Source organism: Typopeltis vanoorti, chromosome 10 (assembly GCF_054136105.1).
Source record: "Typopeltis vanoorti isolate ZY-2024b chromosome 10, IOZ_Tvanoo_1.0, whole genome shotgun sequence".
In the NCBI taxonomy this organism is placed as follows: Eukaryota; Metazoa; Arthropoda; class Arachnida; order Uropygi; family Thelyphonidae; genus Typopeltis; species Typopeltis vanoorti.
Window position 1 is genome coordinate 10,177,401 of NC_143558.1, and position 26,631 is coordinate 10,204,031.

Below are 26,631 nucleotides of genomic sequence, written 5' to 3' on the forward strand. Positions count from 1 at the left end.
ATGAAAATCCTTTCTCACAAAGATAGGTTGTAGAAAACTGCAGGATGATTTTCAATGCTTCTTCAGATAATTCCAGAAATTCACTTCTCACTGAAGACAAGATCCAAAATCGAGCAAAACCAAGATCACAGAATTGCATTTTAAGCCCACTGTCACTTGAAAGCTCAATTAATTGTTCTTTTTTCTATAACGAAAGGTCGTTCTCGTGACTGCAAGCCTGAAATGGATTGCGAACCCACAGAAATTTCTTATAAAAGTTATTTGGAAAATAAGTTTCAAAATTCCATTTCAGATTTTTGAGGTGGTCACAAATCCTTTCCACAAACTCAGAATCAACAAAAATATCATTTTTACTAAAAAGGATTCCAATGTTGGAAAAGGTGCAAATTGTCTGTGTTTTACATAATTAATCCATAAAACCGGTTTATTCTCGAATGCCTTCATTTTGTCGTAGGCATCAAGAACAGTTAAAAAATTCCCCTGAAGGGAGAGATTTAGTTCATTTCATTTCGAAAAAATATCTAAGGAGTGATGCAAAATTAGAATTACGTTCGTTTACAAATAATAAAACTTCGTGCCTTAATTGAAATAACTTTGTTAGTACTTTGCCCCCGGAAAGCCAGAGAATTTCAGAACGAAGCAAAAGTTGTGTATATTCACCGCCCATTTCATTGCAGAGTACTGAAAATAATCTGTTATTTAACAGTCGAGCTTTAATAAAATTAACTAGCCTGACAGCGTTGTATAGCACAGTTTTAAATTCTGTTGGCATTCCTTTGGAGGCTAACATTTCCCTATGTATGAAACAATGCACCCAATTCATATCCGGAGCTACTTCTTTGACCTTAGAAGCAATCTCACTATGCCTGCCTGTAAGAGCGCGAGCTCCATCCGAAAAGAAGCCTATACATTTTTCCAACTGGATCCCTTGTGTACTATGTAATTATTGAGAGTGTGAAATATTTCTTCTCCAGTTGCTCGGGATGACAAAGTTCTACAAAACAGAATATCATCATGAATGTTGTTATCATGTGCATATCTTACGTAGCATATTAACCGCGCATCGGTTGTAACATCAGTAGTCTCGTCTATTTGTAATGCATAATAAGGGCTCTTCTTAACTCTTTCAATTAACTGAGATTCTGTCACCTGCCATATGATTAATTCTGCGACCGACAGTGTCATTTGAAAGAGGAATCAAATCAACATCTTTTAGTAACTTGCTGCCAAACATTGTTTTTAACAGATCTTTTATAGCTGGAAGTAGTCAATTTTCCCCGATAGAATGAGGTTTCCCTATTTTCGCCACGCGCAAACTTAAGAGATAGGATGCTTCCAGTGCTTTGCTATTAATGGAACCCATGGACGAAACTATATCTTTCCCCATGATTTAATGTCCCTAAGCGTCGCTAAAAAAATTCAATTGGCTTATTTTTCACATCACAATGTTTAGTTTCTAAATGTCGGAGTCTCGCAAGTTTCATGCACTCGTTCATATCCTGTTCAGTTTCTGTTCACTTTTATCTCCAAACCAAGTAAACATGAATTCCAAATGTGAACTGTTATATTTCTTACTGTATTTTTTCTTTGAACTGCTTATTTCTTCTAATTACAACAAGTGTATTACAATTAGGGTTAGCATTACCTGTTCCATTTGCTCTTCTTTTCAAAGTCCTAGTTCTAAGCCACTTTTCCATTATTAAAAAAATGTTTCCGAAAAATATACAAATATATAAATACTGGGATTAACTCACGACACACTTTGTTCAAGTATCACTTAGCACTTCTGAAGATATATTGAGCGTTGGTTGAAGGAAACCTTCAATAATAAAAATCTATACATAACAAGCAATCGGTTGAAATGTTGATAACACATGTTCACTTCAAATCTGACAAAACAATAAAGGAATTTTTACTTACTTATTCAATTTTAATTTTTTTTGTTTGGATAATTAAAAAATATATATTTATTTAATTAATTTAAGTCTGCCTGCGGACCACCTGTCCCATCGTCGTGGACAGGTGGTCCGCGAGAACCAGTTGACAGGTTGAGAAATACTGATCTATAGCATATCTGACTGCATCAATCCTACTAGTATTGGTCTTCCTCTGGACTTTTTTCCCTATAATCTTGGCATCAAACTTATACTGAAAACTTTTCCATACTGTTTAAGTGATCATACCACATTAGATTAGCTCTGCTCACACGTTCTCAAATGCTAACATTATTGGCATTAAATTCCTTCTTAATATTTTCATTTTTAATATGATTCTGCCATTAATGCCATCGGTTTAACTGATTTTCGCTCCCTAAATGAACTCACATCTGTGGTCTCTAATCTGTAATCAAATGCTTTTTGTCTAACTCAACTCAGATCAATAAGTTAAAATTGGTGTAAATACTATCATGTAGAGTGCTACTTTTTCTCTTATTCCATATAGATTTATTTAAATTGCTCTCCACCATACCATCTTTACTTCCTTTATTGTCTATTTCCATATTTAAATTGCCATCTTCATTGAAAACTTGGCCTAAATTGATAAACCATTTTACTTATTCTTTAGGTTTTCCATTAAAAAGGAGTTAAAATTTTCCGTGTTTCTGCCCATTTTCATAGTTTTGGTCTTTTGATGAAAATTATTATTCAGACCTCCATGGAGTCAAGAGATTCATCGTGGGAGGACCTTCCTAGGAAACACAAGGTCTATCATACTACTTCTTGAACTCATTGACCACTCTTGCTCTCACTACTCTATGAGGCAATGCATTCCATGGTCTAACCACCCCCCATGCAAAGAAACCACTCCTCGCCCTCTTACTCACAGCTTCCTTTCGTCACTTCCATGGATGGCCCCTTGTTATCGCTCCTTCATGCAAGTTAAAGAACTCCCCATCATCAACCCTGTTGTAAAATATCTTGCTTCCTTTACCTTAACCCATTTCTGTTTATTTATCTACATTCTTACTTAAACTTATTCTAGCCCCCTAATTTTCTGCGGTTAGTTAGACCTCGTGTTGTAAGTCTATCTAACGTAACAGTCCCTGGGCAATTGCATATCAATTAAGAAATTATTTCTTCTTAACGACTGCACCACTTAATTGATCTTTTTATGTTTGAAAGTCAGGGCAAGAAGATAACAAAAAATAAGTTAATACTTCTATACAATATCTTTATATGTAAGTCGTGGCTCGTTACTGTACTCTATTCCCACAGGCTCGTTAATATTTTCGGGATAGTGCATTGGCTAAGGAATGAGAACCAGGTAATTACAAAACAAAAACATATTTATTATCAACTTAAAGGATATGATACAAAGCACATAAACGTTAAGAAAAGATTAACTTAATCAAAGGCACTTTAACACACAAAACAACCTGCCATCTAAGCAACAGAGACTGTAGCGCGTTCACTAACAGAAAACCTATTGTGCCTTGAAATAAAAGTGTCTTCTATGACACAACTTGGCTTACAAGCATGCATACATATTCCAGGAGAGATTACATTAACTTTTTTCCAACACATTCAATACTTAAATTATACTAATTCAGACACTATCACAGGCAACCAGTGAATTAGACATACTTAACAATACATATTCTTCCGTTATTTCACATTCAATCTTACCCACCAGTTAACAAGTAACCTCTCTCAATCCTTTACGATTTTGAGTTACACTCACAAACATACTACTACAAAATAATGCTTACTTGCTAACAACCTCGAGAGGAAAGTCCAACTTATATTCCGTAACACACATTGAAACTGGAACATCTTCTGTCTGGTCAATCCTCGAGAGCTTTCCTACGTCGGACACGTGTGGTTCTGCCGTAGCTACCCGGAGCCTAAAGAGAGCTGGCGATGGAGAAACATCGGGTGTCGGCGGCAGGAAGGACGATCCTCCTGGATTGAGGGAAGGAACTCTTGCAGACCTCACAGTTGATGAGCCAAGCACGAGACCAAGGATCAAAAAGCCAAAAACCTACAGCCACGTGCTGCATTGCCTTTTATTCCATTTTCAGTCCTTTGTTCTTAATTAGGAGCATTCCAGGATTAGCCAGAAGCAAATGAAAGAATTTATGTCATCAGTGGCCGCTTGACCTTACAATTTTGGTGGTATTCAGCGCTAATCCGGCTTAACTCCTATTAAGCTTTTACCAATAAGTCTCAAGTGCAGGTGCATTCTAACAGTAAATTATTCTTTCATATTTTTACATCTTACTAAGCACATTTTTTTCTTATAAATTCAGAAAAAAAAAATTGGAAAATTCTTAGCGAAAATTGTTTTAAAAAATAATTTCTCGTGAGATTTCACACTGTAACTGCCTCTCAACAGTTTAAAAGTCTCGATCATATCACATCTCCTTCTTCTATCCACCAAACTCTGCAATCCACATTCCTTCAGCCGATCCTCATAACTAACATTGTACAGTCGTGAAACCATCTTTGTTATCCACCTCTGTACCCTTTCCACAGTTAATTTATCCTCTTTGAATCCTGGGGACCAAATTTGAGAACAATAGTCTAAGTGTGGTCTGATCACTGTCTTATACAACAGAATGATAACTCTTTTATCTCTGCAGATCAGCGCACTTCTCAGTATTGCAGCAATCCTCTGGGTTACCTTCACCACCTTTGCAACATGCTCCCTGAATTTCAGTTTTCTATCAATCATCACCCCCAGATCTCTTGTCCCCTACTTCCACCAGTACAGTTGAGTAGAGTAGCCTTCCATCAATGTATCCCAAACTTCAAGACTTTACATTTTGCTGAATTAAACCAATGTCCCCATTCATTTGCCCATCTGTCTAGTTTATTCAAATCCTCTTGCAGGGCTGCCACATCTGCACTATTACTAATAACCCATCCTAGCTTCACATCATCTGCAAACAACTGAATATCCCTTTGCAATCCATTGACAATGTCACTGATATAAAGGTTAAACAATACAGCTCCAAGTACTGAGCCATGTGGAACCCTACTTGTAACCTTCTGCCTCCTTGATATTGCCCCACCATACACAACTCTCTGATACCTATCAGACAGCCAATCCTGAATCCAGTTGACTAACCCTACATCTAAACCCATGTGCTGCAACTTAAGTATGAGCTTATCATGTGGTACCCTATCAAATGCTCTGTAAAATCCAAAAAATGGCAGTATATGCCTTTCCCTCATCAACTGCTCTTGTCACTTTATTATAGAAGACAATCATATTACTAAAGCAAGAGCACCCCTTAACAAATCTATGTTGATTCTCACAGATAATATCACCCTCATCCTCCCAACACTGTATACGGTCCCTCACTAATTTGTCCAAGACTTATGTAATGGTGTTATCTTACCTTCCTTCCATTCCCTGGTTATGTTTCCCATAATCACACTTTCATTGACCAGGTCAATGAAGCTGTCAGTTCTTTAGCACATTCTCTCAAAACCCATGGTGAAATATCATCCGGTCCCACAGCTTTACTGACATCCAGAGCTCAGTATTTGGAACACACTCTCCTCTTGCACCTCTAAACCTGCCCTATCCCTCTAGTATTACAACCTATTTCTCCAGGATGAAATACTACAATAAAGTGTTCATTGAACAACTCAACTATGTCCTCTGCATTAATCACTCTATTCTCATTTTTATCCCACAATGTCATTCTTCCACAATTATTTCTCCTCCTACTGGCCACATAGCTAAAAAATTCCCTAGGATTTTCTTTGGATCTTAATGCCAATCTCTTCTCATATTCCAGTTTTGCCTTCCTCACCATACTAGTCACTCTCCTGGCCTGATTCTTATATTCTTCATGCATCTGCTCTCCACTCTTCTCCTTATATCTCTTCCATAATCTCTTTTTCACCTGCAGTTCCTTTTTGTCAAACACTTTACACCAAATTGTGTTCTCTTCTTCATTCGTGGAATACAGCTTACTATTGCTGCTAACAAATATTCCTTCACAATTTCCCAAGCACTAATGATATCTCACCCTTCCAATTCCTTCCTCCATGGAACTGTCCCGAGTTGATATCTAAGACTATTATAATCACCCACCTTATAATTCCACATATGTTCCCTTTGCTTTGATACTCCTGCATGTCTATTCATCTTCCAAGTAAAAACCACATGGTCATTCTCTCCAACTGGGGGAGAGAGAGATGTCATCTCAGTTATTATCAGCTCTTCTGATGCTATGACCAAATCCAAAACTCTTGTTCCCTCTATTACATGTTGCCTAAGACATGATCCTCAAGAATACTAGAAATTCCATTCCCTTATTACTACATGCATTTTCCTCTTCCCAGCTTATATTGCTATAGTTAAAATCTCCCATGACAATCATTCTTCTTGCACTTGCCAAGCTCAACTGCCTAAACATCTCCTGCTCCCACTCTCTGTGCTCCTTGGCTTGCGGCAGTACCTCACTAAATATTATATCTTGCTCACCTCTACCTCACACCATATGCATTCAAAACCATTAGTGTCACTGCCTTCCAAAGCCTCCACTCTTATAGGACATAAATACTTATAAGCAGTACTACACCATCGTGTTTCCTTTTCCTATCCTGCCGAAAAATGCTGTACCCTGCTACTTCTATTCCTGTTATATCATCTTCCGTCAACCACACCTCAGACATCCCAATAATATTTGGCCAGGCTGATGCTATTAATGCCACAATTCATCTCCTTTATTCTGGATACTCCTGGTATTAACATGAGGCATAAGAATGTCACTGCTTCTATACCTATCATTATCCACTCCAGACTCCACTGGATTCAGTGTTATCAGATGTTATTCCCCCTTCCCCCAAGCACCCATTGCCATAAGAGACACCCCTGCTACCATCCATCCTGGGAATTCTAGTTTCCCTGCACTGACACACAAGAAAACAGCAATATCTCCAGATTTCTACGTCCTTCCTCATTCAAATGCAAGCAGTCTCTCTCACATACAGTTCCTTTCTGTCCTCAAATGCCCTCCAAGCATCCACATATTCCAATCCTCTCTTCTGATACATTCTGGCTATTATGGTATTTATTATTACTGCTTTCTGTTCAGCTCGTCAGTATCATACCTGGGCAACACATACACAATCTTTCCTCTCTGCATTTTCTTTTGTACAACCTCAAGCAAGAATCTCAGATTTCTTGCCACCCGATTTACATTGCCTTTCAAGTCATTCGTGCCCACCATCACAATCATCTCATCCACGCTTTCATTCCACTTAATTGCCATAGCCACTCTCTATCGTTCCTCCAGGCAAAACACTCCTCTGGAATCCTATCTTGCATACCTCGGATCATTGCATCTCCATACATCACAGCTCTTACCACTGTTTCTTGATTGCTCACCTGCATCCCTAATTCTCTCCTCTAACTCTTTCACTCTGTGTTCCCCTATTTACCTGCTGTCCTGGCATCACTCCATCCCTGGTTCCAGCACTCCTCTCGCATTCTTCTCATTCTCTCTCTCCCTTCCACTGTTTCTATTCTCTCCTCTTCTTTCATTCTCATACCTCTCTCTCTCTCTCATTTCCTTTCTTCCATTGTTTCTCTCCTGTTCTATCATTCTCATTGCTCTCTCTCTCATTCCCTCTCTTCTACTGTTTCTATTCTCTCCTCTTCTATTATCCCATAACTCTCTCTCACTCCTACCCTGATTCACCTTGCATTCATCTTTTTCATTCGCCTAATCTCACCTTTCATACATTTCATCTCATTCCCGAGACATTCCACCATCTCTTTCAGCTCATCTATCTCTCTCTGCAAGTTAGCAACTCTTACTCGCCATTCATCCTCCCAATCATGACCATCTCTGAAAACTTCACAATCGTTCAAGCCTTCCACACTCCCCATTTTTATTTTTTCATTCATATTTCACTGCTCGTTATTCTCACCTATCACATTACACGTCTCTCGAAAATATCTCGCTCCTGATGCAATGAGGTCGGATACCAGAACATCTAACCCACTGTATTCCTCCTATTGCCTACATTTTAAGCACATATGCACCCCCCCCCCCCTTCTCTCACCCACCACATGTCCAACTCCTGGGTTGCATACATGCCACAAGTCCCACATGGCACAAAATCCTTTATTATGTTATGCAAAATAGAGTCCTTGAATGGGGGATGACTTGGTGACATGACATTTGTAATTGAAGCAGTGGCAGCCGCCATCAATTAAATTGTGCCGAGGAACTACTATAACTAAATGCTAAATACATATGCCACATATGGGCAACCCTCGGCCTGCAGGCCAGATCTGGCCTTAATCTATTTCAGTGAAGTTTGTCTGATTCATGGTGGGAGAAAACATGGTGTGTTCTACTAACTCACGTTAAGCTGACATCATATGACTTGCGCAAAACACGCTATGTTTTCTCCAACCAAGGTCTCTTTCTCACTTTGACTAGCGGCATGTGTGAACGTGTTACAACATGTCAGTTCGGTACTTGCGTTGGTGTTGTGCTTTGTTCAGAGCATGCATTGATGTTATGTTCTGTTCGGTACCTGTGTTGATGTTGTGTTCTGTTCAGTGCCTGCGGTGTAGAAGACAGTTTTGTTTGACAGTTCTGAATATCGCTTATAAATTTGGGACAATGTCAGGGGTTATTGCAAAAAAAAGAAAAGTAGATGCAGAGAATCGTCAATTTCAAGACAACTGGACTGAGGATTATTATTTTATTCTGAATAAAAGTTTGCCTGTATGTTTGCTGTGCACCGAATCCGTATCCATCAACAAAGAATACAACTTGAAGAGACACTTTACTTCGAGACATGCAGATCACCCAAAAATTGATGGACAACTATGAAAAGATGATATGCAGAAGTTGAAGAAGAACTTGGATACCCAGCAGCAAATGTTTCACAGCATTATCAAAGAAAGCTTTGTGGTAAGTGAAAAAATCGCTAAGCATTCTAAGTCATTTGGTGAAGGAGAATTTATCAAAGAATGTCTGCTGGATGTTGCAAGTATAATATGTCCTGAAAAGAAAAAAGACACCGAGAATATTTTCGTTTGTCGAGACGTACTGTTGTCCAACGGATAGAAATTATGGCTGATGATATCAAAAAAAGTTTAAAAGAGAAGATTGCTAGATTGGATGTATCTTCAATTGATTTGGATGACAGCACTGATGCCTCCAATACAGCACAACTAGCAATATTTATTCTAGGAGATGATACGGATTTCAACATCACAGAAGAATTATTGGCGCTTCGGCTGTTAAAAGGAACAACTACCGGTGAAGATATATTTGAAATGGTCAACACAGTCTTCGAGAGATTTGGGCTTAAATGGAGTTCACTATCTGGCATATGCACTGATGGAGCCCCTGCAATGGTTGGTGCACAGAAGGAATTTATTGGAATAGTTCATGAAAGAGCAATAGAACTACAAATCCATCCGGAAAATTTAACAAATTTTCACTGCATTATCCACCAACAAAATCTGTGTGCAAAATCGATTAAATTCACAAATGTTAATGAAGTTGTAGTAGCCAGTATTAACTTTATTAAGTCACATGCACTTAATCACCGCCAATTTAAGGAGTATTTGGCAGACCTATTTTCGGATTATGAAGATGTCTTATTATTGTGAAATGAGGTGGTTGAGTAAAGGTAAAATGTTAAAATGATTTTATGATCTGAGACAAGACATTGCAGATTTTATGAACATAAAAGGAAACACAATTAATCAAGTAAAAGATGAGTGGGTGTATGATTTAGCATTCCTTGTAGATGTCACCGGATACCTAAATGAACTGAATCTTAAATTGCAAAAACAAGGACAATTGGTTCATGAACTGCATGGACATGTCAAAGCTTTTTGTAATAAACTAAGATGGTTGGAAAATCAGATAAGAGCTAAAAATTGTTATCATTTTCCTACTCTAGCAACTCATAAAAATATCCCTTATAATTGTTATGGAGATGAACTGAAGGCACTAATAGAGCAATTTGATACAAGGTTTGTCGACTTCAAAAACAAAGACTCCACATTCACTATATTTGCTCGTCCAATAGATGCTGATGTAAATAATGTGCCAGAAAACTTACAGATGGAACTTATTGAGCTTCAGGCAGATTTAGCGCTAAAATCACAATTTAACAACATTGCTTTGATGGATTTTTATAAATTTTATTTGGTGGAAGAAAAATATACAAATTTATGTGCCTTTTCAAGAAAAATCATTTGTCTTTTCGGCAGCACATATACGTGTGAACAGTTTTTTTTCGAGGATGAAATACAATAAATCAAAAATTCAGACAAGAATAACGGACGAAAACCTCGAAAATTCTATGCAATTATTCTTAAGTAATATTAATGTCAATATTGATAGTCTCATAGTTGAAGTACAATCTTCACATTAAATTGTTATGTCATTCATTATATTATAAAATTTATGTAGAGCTTTATACCAAAGCATTATATTATAAATAAATGAAATATGAAGTAGCAACTTGTTTTAATTCGTTTAATATTAATTTATTTTATTTAATAATTTGCCCATGCCTGTTATACGCTCTACTGTAAGGTAATTTACTTACTCAATACTATAAGTATAAACTATATTTAACTATATTAAATAGCGAATAACGAAAACTTATCATTTCTTCCACAACAGATATCCGACTCTGATCTCGCCTTCTCAGTAACCCAAAAATAACACAATATAAACAACAACTAAATTCCAAGGGAAATGTAGCACAATTTGTGACAAAAGTCACATTATACATCTAAAAAACACTTCTTTTTTTTTTATCACAGCTCAAATCCACCGACACGTTCTTCAGCAACTCTAGTGCCGCCATATATTATAATAATAATAATATAATAATAAATAAATAATAATAATTATAATTTTCATACCAAATTTATTACAGTTGTTAATGGAGAACCTAATAAAGCGAAGTGTTAAGTTTGATATCTGCTCATTTATATATTTGGTTCAATCCTTTATCCAAGTGCAAGCAAACAAAGTTTGCACCTGAAGTATTTTCAGGACTGGGGCAACTCGTGGTATAATTTCTCATCACTTGCTTTAGTATCCCATAATGCAAAGCACATCTCCTTGCAGACATGTATAATGCTATGCATTAAGGGAAGGGTCACTACTCAGACCACTTTTGACCTTTATTGAGGATATAAAGGATTAAACCAAATATATAATTGATAGCATAGCCAAGTGAAAAAACTTCCATCAACTGATTTCTAATCCAGAGAATTTTAATAATAAGGTGTGACACCTTTTGGCAACTGGTATATGGAAATATGACTTCTCCATTACTTCCACCTTAGTATCACCACCTCTGGGTCTGGCTCCCACTGATGAGACCTCAATAAAGGTCGAAACCGGTCTGGGTAGTGACCCTTCCCTTAATGCAAAGCATTATACATGTCTGCAAGGAGGTGTGCTTTGCATTATGGGATACTAAGGCAAGTAATGAGAAGTTATACCACCTTTGCCACGAGTTGCCCCAGTCCTGAAAATACTTCAGGCACAAACATTGTTTGCTTACACATGGATAAAGGATTAAACCAAATATATAATTGATAGCCAAGTGAAAAAACTTCCATTTGATATCTATTATTTTGATATCAGATTTAATGCAGATTTCTTTCATAATGTGATCCACAGAGATAATGAATAAGATTGAAGTACAGATAATATTATGTCAAACCATCTACCTGTATTTCCATTCTAACTGCTGACTTACATGTTAAATATAGACTATGTCCTGGCTTTATAATCCATTTATTACATATTATTTTAGCACATAGGCATATGCTTTTTCCAAACTAGAAAACTTAAACACAGATCCTATCCTTATATTTCAACAATTTCTCAACAATCTGCTGTTAAATGAAACCTCTATGTAGACTAAACCTAGCTTGTTCTTCAAGTTTCTCTACCACAGTTTTTTGTTCTTCTCAAGTATGCTTGCATAAATTTTACCTGAAATACTTAGTACAGAAATTCATCTGTAATTCTCACATTCAGTTTTATTTCCCTTTTATTTATCAATGAGAAACTATAACAGCTCAACTCCAATCATCTGAAATTAAATCTTTTGAATTACACAGTATAATAACCACTGTAAAAATATGGAGGTCTAAAACTTTTATACATGCATATTTGAGTATTTATGGTTAAATATCATGTACTCCGCAAGGTTAGCCTAGTGGCTTTGAGCTTCGCAACCATATGCCTGTTGCGAAGATGTCTGGTTCAATTCCCATCGACGACGTGAGGAGCTTAAAGATCTTCCTCGGCCATAGCAAAGTTAGCCAGTCTTGGGCATGAACAGCAGGGTTTTCCCCACCAGTTTATCTGGGGTTTTTCATCCTGCAAGCAGGCAAACAGGCCCCGTGAACATACAGGATACAGTCAATAGGGTATAGTACGACAAGGCAGGCAACAGGAAACCACCTTGCTTATAGTCATTTCCTTAGTATGGTAGCATATAGCTTACCCCCCCCCCACACACACACCAGCCATATGACTGAGGGAATAGAAGAGAATAATAATCATCTACTCTAGCTACTTTTCAAAATTTTGGTTTGATAGCTTTTTCTACCTCAAGTGTTATGTATTCATGATTACTTTCATTCTGAATATTTTCTGTCACTGCTCTATCACTTCTTGTTTCATTCAATAATCTTTAGAAGTAATTATTCATTATCCAGGCATCAAGAATATCCTTATCTTCAGTTCTTATGTCACTCTTATCCCTTTTACTATGATGTTAAACTCCTAAATAAATCCACAAATCTTTTCGGAAGCAACTTCAATAACAAATTTGCCATCTGAAAGCAATAAACACATAAAACTAAGAAAAAAGGCAGGAACAATGAAACATGAACCATATTCTCAGTGAAAAATCTATTGAACATGGAAAATATTTCAGCTAATTATGCACAATTTTTAGTGAAGATGACCAAATTAAATTAAATGTGAAAAGAAATAACAGAATAAGCAAAGATGATATAATGGTGAGCTATATGAATAATTTATATGGAATAAGAGAAATTAGCCAAACACTAAATGAGCATATACAGGACTGTATTCAAACCAAATGTAACATTTGACTGCATAGACACAATAGAACTACTGATAGGATGTTAGTAATAATATAAACATGAATATGTAGTACCAGCACAGCATCCTGTACACCCTGTTTGGAGTACATATTAGGAAATGACTGATAATATCAAATACCATATTTCATTCATTCAGCCAAAGTGGAGAATGAAATTAATGCACATGGACAGAGAAAAATGAATGTACTTCCAGTATTTTTGTCCTTTTCCAACTGAAATATAACTATTTTTTCTTTAACAGACATCCCCATGGGCAAGGTGTATCATGACATTTAATGAGTCACGTGTTTGTAGCCAGAATAAATTGGAGGAATATGATGCTCCCCGAGTCAGTGTAACTATGTCCAGGTGAAATGGCTGTGAGAAGGGAATGATGGAGTTTGAAAGAGGTGTTGTGATAGGATCCCATGTTGCAATTGTTGACAAATTGGGCCATCCCAAGTCAACAATCAGTGATACCATACTGAGATGGAAGCACAGGGAGTCAATTGCAGTGGATGACCTACCACACTCACCAAACATGACTGTAGGGTGGTACAAAGAATAATATGTAAAAACCACCATTCGTCAGCCAGCACATTGAATGCAGAGTTCCAAGCATCGACTAAAACACAAATCTACACAAAAACATTCAGAATCGATGGCTTACAACATGGGTTTCCATGGTAGGAGTCTGCCAACACAACAAATCCTTGTTGTGTTGACAGACTAAAGTTGGTAACACATGCATCACCAACACATTATGACATTCACTGTTTCACAGCAAGAACAGATAATTTTACTTTAACTTTACTATGCTATTATGTAGAATACTAACATAAATTTATTACATTAGTATTCTGGGAAATGAAGCTGTATATACATTCCCCTTTTCAATATACTAGAAGAAATAAAAATTAAGCAATATTTACATGCATCTGCATTATATTCTTAACAACACATAGGAGTAATTAGTAATGAATCACTTCCTAACTCTACTGGATCTTTTACTCGCCAAAGAAAACAACTAAATGACTGTTCTCTGAAACCTCATAATCACAAAATTGATTATCATTTTATTCAAAGAGTATGAACTCTGTCATTTAAAGAAAGCAATTTCTCACATGATTAGTGCCATGCTGTACAAACACAATTTAAATTTAACAAGTTATCATTTCTCCAGTTCCTAGACTGCCCACAATGTTAACTTACAAAAGGACCAATAGCAATTCTATACGCACCCATTCATTTACAAAATATGGTATATATGTGGCTAAAACCTATATGGTTAAGATAAGCTGTTTTCTTGGAGATAACTGAGAGAGGTAATCAATTAAAGAATTTTTAAATCTGAGCTCTCAGATCATGTAACTACACATAAGCATCTGGTGAAATACAATAGTGCTACTATGCCTTATTCCTGTATTTTTCACTTCAAGGAAGCTACAGAGATGTTAAGAACTCCAGTGAATATTTATCTACAAGATAAAGCAAAGGAATTTTACTGTATTTATACTGTTTTACTCTATATTTAACACAATTATACAGCAACGGGCACCATGCTATGATGCACACAAACACACTACAACCTCTAGGTCAACTAAATAGTAACAGCTTATTCTACGACACATTTCAATACTGAAAAACAATTTGTTTTGGTTAAATAAAGGCATCACCTGATGAACAAAATTCAATCCAAAACATGGTCAGCACAGATCTGAAAATAGTTACAAACTGATTTCATGTGAATAAACTTACTCTCAATGCTGGAAAAACAAAATTTATGATTTTTAAACTCAGAACTACCCCTATTAGTAAAATCTATTTTTCCATCAATATATTCCTACATAACTGGAATTGTAATATCTAAATTGTAACTACATGAAGATAGAAAACATGAATATTATAACTTATTTAGGATTAAAAATTGACAGCAACTTAAACTGGAAATCACATATTACAGAAGTATGCAACAGGGTATGATTTATGCTATCTCACATATTCTTTTTATAAAGTTCTTAAATATGGCAATGTTAAGAACATTATATTTGACTTGGAAACAGACTGTTATACAGTACGGTATACTAAGCAGGAGAGGAACATATCACACCACACTGACACCACTAATCTTTACAAAATAAATGAATATGCATTTTAACCAAACAGTAAACATAGAAACACTACAGTGAATGCAAAATATACCCCTATTAAATATCTTATCACATAAACAATGATATATTTACAGGATACTACTATTTCTAAAGTCTGATAATCAGTGTATAATTATTAGAAAAGATACTTCCTTCTGCAGAAAAGCAGGCTTAAAATATTTAATCCCAAAAGTGCAAAAAGAAATAATACACACACACACACACAGCATAAATATCTGGCTCCAAAAATCTTTAATGGCTTGCCTCTCTTGATATGAAACAAAACCAACATGAACACATTCAGAAATCGAATCAGAGAGTACTCAAATTTCTATAAGAATATTGAAAATTTGTTAGAATAAGCGTATAAAATGAAAAATTAACCAATACAAAATATTCGGTTAATTAGTGAACAGCATTGTTCTTATTCTATGTATGCATGTGTGTGTATATATATATATATATCTTTCATTTATTCCCTATACAGTGGTGCCTTGGTTAACGATGGTAATCCATTCCAGGATTACCATTGTTAACCAAAACCGTTGTTATCCAAGGTGCGATTCCCCATAAGATTTAATTGAAAATCGATTAATTTGTTCTGGCTCCTCCCCACAACCATAGTACATATTAAAAATGCAGATAAAACTCATTTAAAATGTCATAAAAATATGGTAAATATACTGTATAATAAATAAATATCATTTATTTATTATACAGTATATGTATTTGCTACAAAAAAAATTAACATTAATAAAATGAATTGTTCATGAAAACAGTTTTTAATTATCAATCTTCACCAGAAGGACAACTGGGCTCACTTCATTGTTTTTTGACAAATGGACCTGTAAAAAATATGTCTAGGGTTGTTTGCTTCTGCCTCTTTTTTAAAATGTTTCTGAAAAACTGCATGGACTTTTCATTAAATAGATCTGCAGTTCTGATAACCTCAGATATGTTTGGATTCCATTTCATAGCAACATTTTGAACTTCCTCCCACTTTGCCAAAACATTTTTGATTTCCGCAGTCGTAATTTGTTCTTTCTCTCCATCCTCATCTTCAGATGAAATTTCCATTTCCTTTTCTTCACATTGATGCTTAAAAAGTTCTTTTAGCTCATCAGTAGTCAGTTCTCGGTCATGCATCTCCAATAATTCTTCAACATCTCCTTCCTCTACTTCCAAGTTAAGATCATGAGCAGTTGCCACAATATCCTTTACCAATTTATGACCTTCATCTGAAGTTTCTTCATTACCAAAGGAAGGACACAGTTTCCTCCATGCTGCTTTGAGACATTTCATTGTTACTTCTTGCCAAGCCTTTACAATTAGCCTAATTGCTATGACAATGTTGAATTCTTCCTTCCAAAATTTTCTTAGGGTTATGTTGGTAACCTCACACATTTCAAAGCACATGGCAAATAGTGCCCTTTTAAAATTTGCAATTATCAGCTGATCCATAGGTTGAATCAGAGATGTAGTCTTGGGAGGAAGAAAACTCACCTTGATAAAATCTAATTCCTCTGGTAGCTCTTCTTATATGCCCGTTGGATGGCCAGCTGCATTATCCAAGGTTAAAATGGCTTTTAGAGACAGATTGTTTTGCACAAGATAGGCTTTGACAGTTGGTCCAAACACTTCGCGAATCCAGTCTCTAAATTCTATTCTTGTGACCCAGGCTTTGCTGTTAGACTTCCACAAAACACTGAGATTGGATTTAGAGACATTGAACTTTTTGAATGCTCGGAGATTCTCTGAGTGGTAGATTAACATTGGTTTTACCTTGCAGTCTCCACTTGCATTTGCTGCTAAAAGCAATGTTAACCTATCATTCATTGGTTTATGCCCAAGAAGTGTTTTTTCTTCTTTTGTGATAAATGTCCTGTTAGGCATTTTCTTCCAAAATAACCCAGTCTCATCACAATTGAAGACTTGTTGAGGTAGGTATTCTCCTTTTTCTATAATTCTTGTAAAGCTATTGACAAATTTATCTGCTGCTGCTTTGTCAGCACTAGCTGCCTCTCCATGTCTGACCAAACTATGAATTCCTGTTCTTTTTTTAAAGTTGTCAAACCAACCTCTGCTACCTTTGAAATTATCATCATCTACCTCAGAACTTGATCCCGAAGTCTTCTTTTTCAAATCTTGATAAATCTGTTTAGCTTTCTGACAGATTGCATTTTGAGATGTAGTATCGCCCACCATTTCTCTTTCTTTGATCCAAATTAGTAATAGATTTTCCATTTGCTCAAAAAGAAGCCCTCTGACATTCAACCTTGAAGTTCTCTTAGCAACCTTAGCTACCATAAGTTCTTCTTTCTTAGCCAAAATGGCTGATATTGTAGAATGACTGGTTTCATATATTCGAATTAGCTGCATAACTTTCACACCTTCATGATGTTTTTCTATTTTCTTTCTTCTGTTCAATAGAGAAAATTTTTGTTTTTTTTTTCCTTCACTAGCTTTCTTTTTGGGACCCATTTTGTCACACGGTAAAAAAATTCACTCTATAAAAAAAAAAGATACGCAAAATACAGTATTATTACAAATTGTACAACATTAAGACAAGGGATACAAAGAACATATCGTCACCTGAAAATAAAAGTAAAAGTTCAAAAAAAAAAACTGTTTGAAATAAAAGTTAACAGTTAAATTCGAAACCTGCAATTTTTGACTTGCTGTATTTTGCTTGTAAGATGACGATATTAGATACAGCACTTACTGTAACATACACTGATTAGCAGCTTACAGATACAACGATTATTATACATGAGATTTGATTTTGCCTTTTGATGGCGAACAAACAGTGATACGCACCCACCGATCTATTGTCTATATGAACCAACACATAAAAAATAAATGCTTAAATACTCATTTTCATCATAAAATGCATTTATAACCACAAATTTTAAAATAAAGCACAGTACACTACAAGAAAAGAAACAATAAATGGAAAACGTAAACAGCTGACCATGATGGGTCAAACATATCTGAGCTTCACAGCTATGGCGCATGGCTGTTCTCTATTCGACAATGTCTTCCCGCGCGTGGCTGAGTGTGATCAGAAAATTCCAGTTTTTTAGATTGGATAGAGGCTCACATAATCGAGAGTCATTAACCAAAGCTTCTGTCATTAACCAAGAGATTTTTTTTTCTTACAGTCACTTGTCGTTAACCAAGTACATCATTATCTGAGGCCGTTGTTAACCAAGGCACCACTGTATATTGTTCTTGATTGTCAATATTTTTGTGTACTGAACTATTATTCTCTGTATATTAACCTGTGTAATTGTTATGCTTTTTGTAACCCAGATGAGCTTATGCACTTGGGTTATACATATGATGTCATTATTTCATAATTTTGAAAATTTTTAATTTAATGAGATGTAACAAATTTATTCTTATTTTTGTAAATAAAATAAATAAATGAAGTAAAAAATAAATAAAATCAGTACCAGGTATCGAGGGGCTAATGTGGTAACTGATTTTCATTCCCCACTATGAGATCAGCATTCTGCTTGTTGAAGGCCTAAAGTGGTTTGAAGTTCCAAGTTTGTTCCCTACACCATGGTTTCTGGATTATCTAATCCTTAGTCCACTAATAATACTAATAGGTTTACAACCTTTCATGGACTGGAATAAAGAAGTGAAATTCTACTTTCTAATAAAGTGCTCTACATTAGACATACCTGCAGATGTGCGCTCTTTAATCACTACCTGTCTTCTTTGTTGCATTTCTGGACTTAACTTTTCAACCATTTTATCAATAAAGCTCTCTAAAACTAAAGACCGTGCTTCACATTTAATTTTTGTGCGACAAACAGGACAGTCATTTGCTTTTCTTGACTTCTTTTTCCACTGCATAATACATGTTAAACAGAACGTGTGGGAGCAGTTTAAAGTAGTGGGCTAAAAATGGAAAATAATTCCTATAAAATACATATACAGCATTAATAGTGAATAAATGAAAATAATCTAATCATTCAATTAAACCTTTCTAAAAAGAGTAATCAACTTTTACTGGTGTATACGTGGTCATGTGTTATTCATTATTTAATATTATCCTCTTTGTAAATGGACAGATGCAGCTGCTCTTACTCCCCTACCTCTTCTGGGAGTAAGAGATACAGGTATTCTTTAATACATTACTTCAAACTGTATTAATTAACCTATATAAATTAAATACATTTTACACTTCAATTTGATGATAAATCATCAGCTAAAATTTTCTAGTCTAAGAATTTAGATTATTTAAGATTATAATGTAATTAGTTACATAATATTAATAAATATAATAAACTAATTATAATTTTTCCAATATTTTTCTGAATTTCATTACTTTAACAGCAAGAATATGAAGCTGTAGTGTCTATCTAACTTTTCAGCTCCTATGCCACATATCGCAAGGCCACTAGAATGGATTATGTCTTTGCTTTATTAGTGCTAAATATTTATCCAGTGGCATATGAAGCCTTTTAAGTTCTCTCTCTCTCTATAATATATCAATAACAAATATTACATAAAAGCCACCAATGTGCACAGAGAGAACATATTTGGATCGGCAGTGGTACAAACTTTCATATGAACCAATTAATATGTGATGGTCTTATTATGTATAAGGAAGTGGGAAATACTTCCTACATTTATTAGTGCTTGCCATAATGCTGTTGATGCATTTCATAGCATCAACATAAATGGAGAATGGATAAATTGGATAAATGGAGAACTATAAATATGGTAACATGTAAAATAATTCTATTAATTGCAACATCTCCAAATTGCATTATTTAGCAATACAATGAAGACTAAATAAAAGGATGATCTCACAGACAAGTTTAGTATATACATAAGTAAAAAGTAAATGGATATGCATAATTAATCCTACAATGCTGATACATAAATAATACAAATGGCAAATAATATATTATTGTGACTAACATCTTATGACTACTACTGTCAGAAATTTTTAGTTGAAACTCTTAGTGCCTTCGAGTGACTTCAGTTATTGTAAAAACAGTAACTTTTTTTTTTTTTTTTGCATCTTATTGTTTTGCAAGTGCTTCTTAAAATATTGCACTCAAATGAGTCATTACCATTCGGGTATTTTTTCTAGTTTTATCTTTTTTTACCTTTTTCATCAGATAGAATTCCTTTGAGTGTTTATACATTAGCAAATACATTATTTCACTCCGAATAACCAGAAATATTCTGACCAGCAGTCCCACAAATATGGTAATGTCACCATTTTATATCAATAGAACTTAAGATGAATTTATGTGAGGACACACACACACATAAGTGATTTAGTTTAGATATTTAGTAAATTTTACAGTGTATATAAGTTGAAAGAGTATTTTCAGCATTGTTTGCACCAAGTTATGTTAATATTCTCTTAAGATGAGTTAATTTTAATATTTAGCATAGTATGATTTTTTTAAATTACTAATTAAATGTGAAGTATCAATCGCTGGCATAGTTGGCCGAATGGTTAGCATATCCACTCCCCAGCCAAAAGGCTGCAGGTTCGAATTCCGCTGTGGGCATGGATGTTTGCGATTGTCTCTGGAAATATTAGTGGTGGTAGATGGCGCTGGTGTAGTTGCAGTTGTAGTTGATGGAATGAGTGGTGGAGACAGAGAGTTGTAGAGTAGGTGCCGTCCCTCGATGAATCTTTGAACTCCCTGGAGGTGTCACATAATAATAATAATCAATGGTGGTGGTAATTCCTTTGAATGTGACTTGAAAAATTCATTCTATGCTGTGTATATGTTTGTGAAATGCTATACATTGGTGAATGTGAATAGTTAATGAGAAAGGGAGACTGATGCTAGAATTTGTCAGAAATGTATGATAATTTGACAAACTGAGGAGTACGAAATATTGAATGTGAGTAGAAATTCAAATCTGAAAGAAAATGAGATGACATGGTAGGTAAAAAGTGCCTTAGAAGAGAAATATAAGATCTGAAAATGTTGGAGTCTTGACAGGTAACAGACTGATATGGAGGAAAATCGCAGATAGGAAGTTAGTAATGATGCAAATTTTTCATGTAGTACTATTAAAATATCTTGTACACCCCTCGAGGGTATATGTCAGGAATTTGATGATGTGATGGTAGGTGTATACTGTGTGTTAAGCAAAATGCAAGCAACAATGGAGATGCTAAAATCCAAGTTAGTAGTGTGAAAGAAAGAAGATATGTGACAAGTCAGAAAAACAGGGGTTTTATGATAATGGTAGAAATGCAGAGGCTTTAATCAGTGCTGCACAATACTATACAAGAGTTGGAGACTGAAAAAAGCATGGACAGATGAAAGGATGTGGTGATATATGATTAGAGGCATAATACATAAGTGAGCAATGGAATTATATTTCGCAGGCATGAGATATGTGACATGACTGAAGCAAAGAGCCAAGACTGCAAAACTGTTGCTACAGTATGATAGAAGTGAGCTAGGGGAGGAGAGCTGTGATTACAAGTGTGACAGGAAGTAGTTTGTGTGGGAGAAATAGTGTGCAGCACTATTGTCCTGTGTACTATCCACTGGATAGCACATGAGACAGAACCAATTAGTAACATATCTGGAGGCTTCCTGATAAGCCAGTGTCAAATCCTGCAGCCACATATTTTGCCAGTTCATGACTGGAGGGAGACCAAATACTGTGGCTGCAGGAGGAACTATCGAGGCCACATATGGATAAGCGAGCGAGTTCCATGTGTAGGCAGCATGTTTGCGAGTCTGCCACCTCTCACTACATGTCCCACTTGCTCTTTATCTTTTCCTCATAAAATACAATGAACCACAACCAAAAGAAATACGATCTCACTGCAGATCTCAAATATTCTCAGACAAAAAACATTTCAAAAAAATTCTTAAAAGAACATCAAAAATCCAATCAAATAACCCACCAACATGAATTCTTTCCAAAAAAAATTTCAACATACACTTCACAAAGTGGTCTGAACAATAATATAAATAACGTGCACCACCACCACCTACAGTAATCTAAACCAGAAGTACTATTCCTATCAAAACCCTAACTGGCAACCTCAACAGCCACCACTGTCCATCCCAACTGCCCAAACTACACATTGTTATAAAGTGTTGTAGGTAATGTTTACTTAATATGGTTTAACTGCTTTACTTAACTATCTCTTGAATAATTTGTCCTATCTCAGCAGCGCCTGTAATGTGTCTGTCTTTGTCTTACTATTATATAATTCAGCCATTTAGATTACACTGTCCAACACAATTTTTGCTGACTTTTATATGAGACTTGTTTTTTACTAATTTGGGTGCACTGATTTCAAATATCAAACCCATTTTTCTCTATCATGTCGGTTTTTCCTCTATGGCATTTTCTTTTTGCTAATTTGTAAGTTTTTGATAGTTTTAAGGAGGCAGTACTATTTAGAGGATCAAAAAAATCGATTTTTTAATATTATTTTCTGAAAGTATATACTTTTAAAAATCTGTTCCTAACTTTTTATCAAGAAATTCGAAAAATTCCCGAAGATATAGCCTATTATTCAAAGCGGTGCGCAGATCAGAATCAGAGTGCTCACCGCTCTCGCTTGTTAGTAAACGAATAAATCGTAAGAACCTGCAACGGCACGTACTGGCGCTTTGAATGCAAGAGAGGCTGATAATTAGATATATAACTACTTAACAATATTCATTAAAAATTACAAGAATATTTATAAAAAAATAACAATTTTACTTACACATGAGTTGCAGGGAATAAATTTTTGTTTGTAGCAATTTCTGCTGTGTTCTGTTTTGGCAATCCCTTTGAATAGTTGGCCATCATGTGAGAATCCCATCTTCCTTGGTACCGATCTTCCATAGTTTTTAAGTCTTGATGAAATCTTTCACCTTGTTCATCGCTTACAGCACCTAAATTCTCGGGAAATCTATCAAGATCACTGTATAGGAAATGAAGCTTTAAGCTCATGTTGCAACCGAGGCACTGGAAATTTTCAAGCATTGTTTCCACTAGATCTTTGTAATTGCACGCTTTTTTGTTTCCAAGAAAATTATTCGCAACCATCGTATATGAAGTCCAGGCCTCTTTCTCAATTTCGTTCATAGAGTTGATGAAATTTGGGTCTCTCATTAAAGTTCTAATTTGCGGTCCATCAAATACACCGGCTTTAATTTTTTCATAACTAAGTTGTGGAAATTTTTTGCATATGTATTGGAAACAGTCACCTTGTAAATCTAAACCTTTAACATACTGCTTCATAAGACCTAGTTTGATGTGTAGAGGTGGAAAAATGATTTTTTCTCTATTGATTAAAGGTTGATTTATAACATTCTGTTCTCCAACATTTAAGGATATTCTAAGAGGCCAATGTTTCTGACTCCAGTTTTGGTTTCTAGCTCGACTATCCCAGAAGCATAGAAAACACAGAAACTTCGTATATCCTCTTTGAAAGCCAAGTAAAAAGTTCACCATTTTAAGATCCACACAGATGATCCAGTTATGGTCTGTATATTTTAATAACTTCAGAACCTTTTTAATGTCCTCATATGTTTCCTTTAAGTGGACTGAATAGCCAATAGGAATTGAACCATATACATTCCCATTGTGTAGTATGACACACTTGAGACTTCTGCTTGAACTGTCGATAAATAAACGCCACTCATTTGGATTGTATTGTACAACACTCATTTCAGTTAGTAAACCTGACACATTGTTACAGTAAACAAACCCACATTCGTGTTTAAAATATTGTACAAGATTACTTTCCCTGCTACGATAAAAAGATATCTTCGTATCTTGCTCCAGTAAGTTTTTTCATTTAATCTTGAAGCTAACAATTCCGATGATTCCTTTGATAGACCCAAATCATTTACTAAGTCATTCAATTCCGCTTGAGTAAAATGTTGCGGTCCAGAACTAGAAATTAAATTTTCATTGTCTAAATCAACATCCGGGTCTTGCACCTCAAGAACATCTGGCACATCCCGATCATGCTCGTTCTCAAGTAAAGGAAGTCCTTTATAAATCGGCACGGCTATTTCATTGGAATGAGCAACTGGCCGAATTGCTGAGTCTAAATTTGGATACACAATTTTTTTCTTATTCTTCTTATTATAACCAGAAGTCTGAACTAAACAAAAATAGCAATCATCTACGTGATTTTTCGGTTCACGCCAAATCATTAGAATGCCAAAAGCTAATTTATGGCGTTTTCCCTTGCTCCACTGTCGTAAATTTTCTACACATGACTTACACACTTTATTTGGAGCCCATGACTTGTCCTGATCTGAAATTTTTACGTCAAAGTATGCAAAGTACACTTTCTTAACGAAATCAGTGATATCTGTCCTTTGACTGGGAACAGTAAAGCTGCCACAAATGTAGCAGAAGGAATCTACACTATTGACACAATTTCGAGTAGTAGACATGATGTATTTTCTTCACTGCCTACTAACATGCAATTAACAAGACAAAAAAAAACAGAGACTTTATTGAAACATTATAAGTGCTCATCATACTTTCACGATTGATTAACGATTGACTGATTTCGATCGTTCTTTGTCCGCTATGACGCATACAGCATTCATTTGTTTTAGGCAGTTGTCATCGCCTATTTTCATCACCTAAATGTATTAGGTCGGTTATCAGCCTCTCTCTCGCATTCAAAGCACCAGTACGTGCCGTTGCAGGTTCTTACACACTTATTCGTTTACTAACAAGCAAGAGTGGTGAGCGCTTCGATTCTGATCTGCGCACCACTTTGAATAATAGGCTATATCTTCGAGAATTTTTTGAATTTCTTGATAAAAAGTTAGGAACAGATTTTTAAAAGTACATACTTTCAGAAAATAATATTAAAAAATTTTTTTGATCCTCTAAATAGTACTGCCTCCTTAAAACTATCAAAAACTTACAAATTAGCAAAAAGAAAATGCCATAGAGGAAAAACCAAATGGGTTTGACATTTGAAATCAGTGCACCGAAATTAGTAAAAAACAAGTGTCAGATCATAATCAGCAGAAAAAATTTTTTTTTTTGTTGGCTAGTGTTATCACGTGCACGAGTCTAATCTACAAAGGGATTGTCTCAAGGTTAAGTCAACTCCTTGGTAACAAAGCTTCTTAAGTTAACTTCTCTTAAGGTTCTGGGAAAATTTATTTGTTCCGCTGCACCACCCAGAACCCTTAGATTGGAAAAACTTCTCAGTCAAGAAGTGAACCTTCAGATATACACGTGGTTAATCTAATCTATTTCTAGACTAAGTTATCAATTATCAATACCTTCTATAATCAATCATGTTTGCAGTCGTGGTCTTAATTAACAATTATCTCCCGCTTAAATCTGAATAATTTATGAGTGGTGCATCGGATTCTTAGACACAGGCAACCAAATTAATAAGAGCAAAAGGTTTATTTAACATAATGATCATCATACAGAATAAAGAACTTTCAATTATCACTGTACTACTAGATTACAAAGTAAAATTAATCAATACATCATACATTACACAGTAATTAATACTACAAAAACATTATGTTCAAAGATTCAAAGCTCGCATTCTTAGATTATAAAACCAATAATGACTTTTAGGTGTTAATCACGCTGTCTGGATTAGACATCTCTACAGATCTTAAACATAGCTAGCAATCAACACAAGTACAATTATAATACATAGCACATATTGCCCACCGACTACGATTAAAATATCACGGTTGTGTCTTAATTTTAGATAGATTTTCAAAACCTTATGAAGGCCTATGATTCTTAAGTTACAATTATCTTCCTCTCACACATTACTTGATTAAAGGTTTACTATACTGAACTTGAGGCTTCCTCATTTCGATTCTTGGATTCCTTTCCTTCCAAACATTTTTATTTCCCACTACGTTAAGGCTAAAATTCCTGTCAGCTTGAGTTGGTCCTCATGGAGTCTGTATACCAATCATCTATGCCTAGAATATTCTTAGCGCGAGGCGATTCTGCATCCATAAGACATGCTACCTGGCGATTATCCTTTCCAGGAGTTGTCTGTTGCTTCGAAAATCCACTATTCAATCATCTTAGGGCTTGGAATCTGCGATCCCTCTAATCACGACTCGACACCTCCAACTTCTGCCACCGAGAGAGAACAGAGACTCCCGACAAAAAGTAAAAAGTCCTTTGGGGGAGTTTTCCAGCCCTTTTATATCAACCCCTACCGGGACTCCTTGTAACCCAAAATTTTCACCCGACACATTATTCTTTGCACTCGTGGGTCTTGCCTTTTTGTAGCGTCTTCCCCGAAAACTTAGGTCGCCACGTGCCGTATGTGCGCGTGACCGCTCGAGGCAACTTACTAATCCGGTGTCTTGCCCACGTACTTTGACTTTATAATCTCAGTTGGTTATATGCAATTTACACAGTAATTCTTTTA

General features: G+C 35.5%; 1 protein-coding gene across 1 annotated transcript in view; it reads right to left on the bottom strand.

Moving 5' to 3' along the window:
• The window catches only part of LOC150102168 (E3 ubiquitin-protein ligase rnf8-like), a 125,145-nt gene that overhangs the window by 15,377 nt on the left and 83,137 nt on the right, over nucleotides 1-26,631 (bottom strand). Inside the window, exon 7 of the mRNA XM_090399167.1 lies at nucleotides 18,920-19,139. Coding sequence (XP_090255293.1) covers nucleotides 18,920-19,139 — 220 coding nt within the window. The remainder of the gene's footprint in view (nucleotides 1-18,919; nucleotides 19,140-26,631) is intronic.